General features: G+C 62.7%; 1 protein-coding gene across 1 annotated transcript in view; it reads left to right on the top strand.

Moving 5' to 3' along the window:
- LOC113215259 (neuroligin-2-like) overlaps positions 1 to 1,750 on the top strand; it is a 197,278-nt gene that overhangs the window by 167,178 nt on the left and 28,350 nt on the right. The window contains exon 7 of the mRNA XM_052277349.1: positions 887 to 1,068. Within this exon, the coding sequence (XP_052133309.1) occupies positions 887 to 1,068 (182 nt within the window). The remainder of the gene's footprint in view (positions 1 to 886; positions 1,069 to 1,750) is intronic.

A 1,750-nucleotide genomic window follows, 5' to 3' on the forward strand; every position in this document is an offset into this window, starting at 1 on the left:
CGCCCGCCTGGAGGTACGCGGGCCCGCACTGCGGCCTGCGGCCCTGATCGGTGCAGCTGACGCCCAAGTAGTGCCGGGGGAGGGGGCCCGGGCCCGAGGACCGCCGAGGACCCGGGGGTGCCTATCCGGACCAAACCCCCTCCTCTCCCTCCTTCAGGAAAGTCGGTGGCCTCCGTTATTATTGTGCATCTTTAGTCTTTAGGCGACTTACTGCCGGCTCGCTAAACTTAATCCGGCATAACTTTTTCGCGGCGGCGACGCAAGAGTCTCTCGACCGCGAGACAGCCAGAGCCAGGCGGGTCGGGGGCAGGCCAGGGGCGGGCAGGGGGCGGGTCCTGCGGAGCCTGCGGGGCAGACCGAGGTATATATATAGCATTGTTATGCATAGCGAGGTGGAAGTTCCGAAGGGAATAATGTATAGGTCAGGCCTCGGAGCGCCGCGCCGCCGCCCGCCGCGCCGTCTCCTCGGGGCCACTTTGTCCTTTTCACGCCCTCTCCCGCGCCCCTCTTTCCCCCTGCGCGCCCCTGAACAACCTTTCATCTAGGAGGAAGAGAACAGAGGCGCCCGCTAAAGTGGTCGGCCGGCGAGGTCACACAGCGTCGGCCCGGAAAACAATTAGAAAGGGAGTAATTTTCTCATTGTCAGTTTAGCCAACTGCCGAAGAGCTCGCCGTCCCGACCGCATTTGCATTCAAACTCATCACTTGTCTCAGCGGCGGCAGAATGACGGCCGGCTGCTCTGCCAGCAGCCCCCCTCTCCCCTCCCCGCCCCTACCGCCCCTCGTCCCTCGCCCCTGCCAGCCGCGGCCGCGACACCTGCCGCTCAGGCTCGCCGAGAACCTCACTGTCCACGCCGACCTGACTCCTGTTGTGTTCTGGTTTGCAGGTCTTCGAAGGCTACTCTGACGACAACCCGGGCGCGTTCTCTGCGGCCGCCGCCAAGCTGTTCCCGCCAGGCCTCGGCAGCAAGGGCTACGACTTGCTCTTCGGCGTGGTGACGGGCGAGGCGCTGTTCCGCTTCCCGGAGCGGGACCTGCAGAACGGCTTCGAGCCCGACCGCAGGGACAGGTAAGTCGCTGCAAGCTGCACTGTTTTCTTCTATAGGCGGCCCCGGGACCAGCCAAGGCCGCAGCCCCGCCAGCACGATCCACGTTTATCTCAGGCAGCGCAAGCTAGTGCTGGGTGGTATGGGACCGTAAGTCGTGTGCGTGTGTGGAGCTTGCCGCGAGTAACAAAGCTAGCAGCCTCACTAGCAGCGGACTTAGTCCGCGCCGCGTCCGGTTCTGTGGGAGCAAGCACACGCGGGGCGGGGCGGCCTTAGCGCTGGCGCCACCGCCGAGGCGAATCCATCTTAATCTGCGCAGGGAAAGGGGTGGGAATCTCATCAGTCAGGGCCGCGGCAGCCTCGGCAGCAGCAGCAGCCAGCTCCAAGACGTGCGGCTTCTCGCGATCCATCTCGCTCTTTGAAAAACCTCGTCATGCCAAATCTAAGGGAAGTCCTCCAAAACCTCCTGCTCTCTCTCTCTCTGTCTTTCTACCGTTCCCCCCACACTTTTCCCTCCTTCCTACCCCTTCTGTGCCCCAGGCTTGGGTTAACAACGCCAAACAAACTACCTGAGGTAACTGTTTTAAGACGATTAAAAGCAGACGTTCGGAGGGTGGAGCGAGGTCATGGCATGGACGCAGCCGGGGTCTGGTTGGTTGCTCTAGGGCAACATGCGCCCCCCTATCTCTCTCTACCCCTTTCTCT

Source organism: Frankliniella occidentalis, unplaced genomic scaffold (assembly GCF_000697945.3).
Source record: "Frankliniella occidentalis isolate FOCC.00 unplaced genomic scaffold, Focc_3.1 Scaffold10, whole genome shotgun sequence".
Classification (NCBI taxonomy): domain Eukaryota; kingdom Metazoa; phylum Arthropoda; class Insecta; order Thysanoptera; family Thripidae; genus Frankliniella; species Frankliniella occidentalis.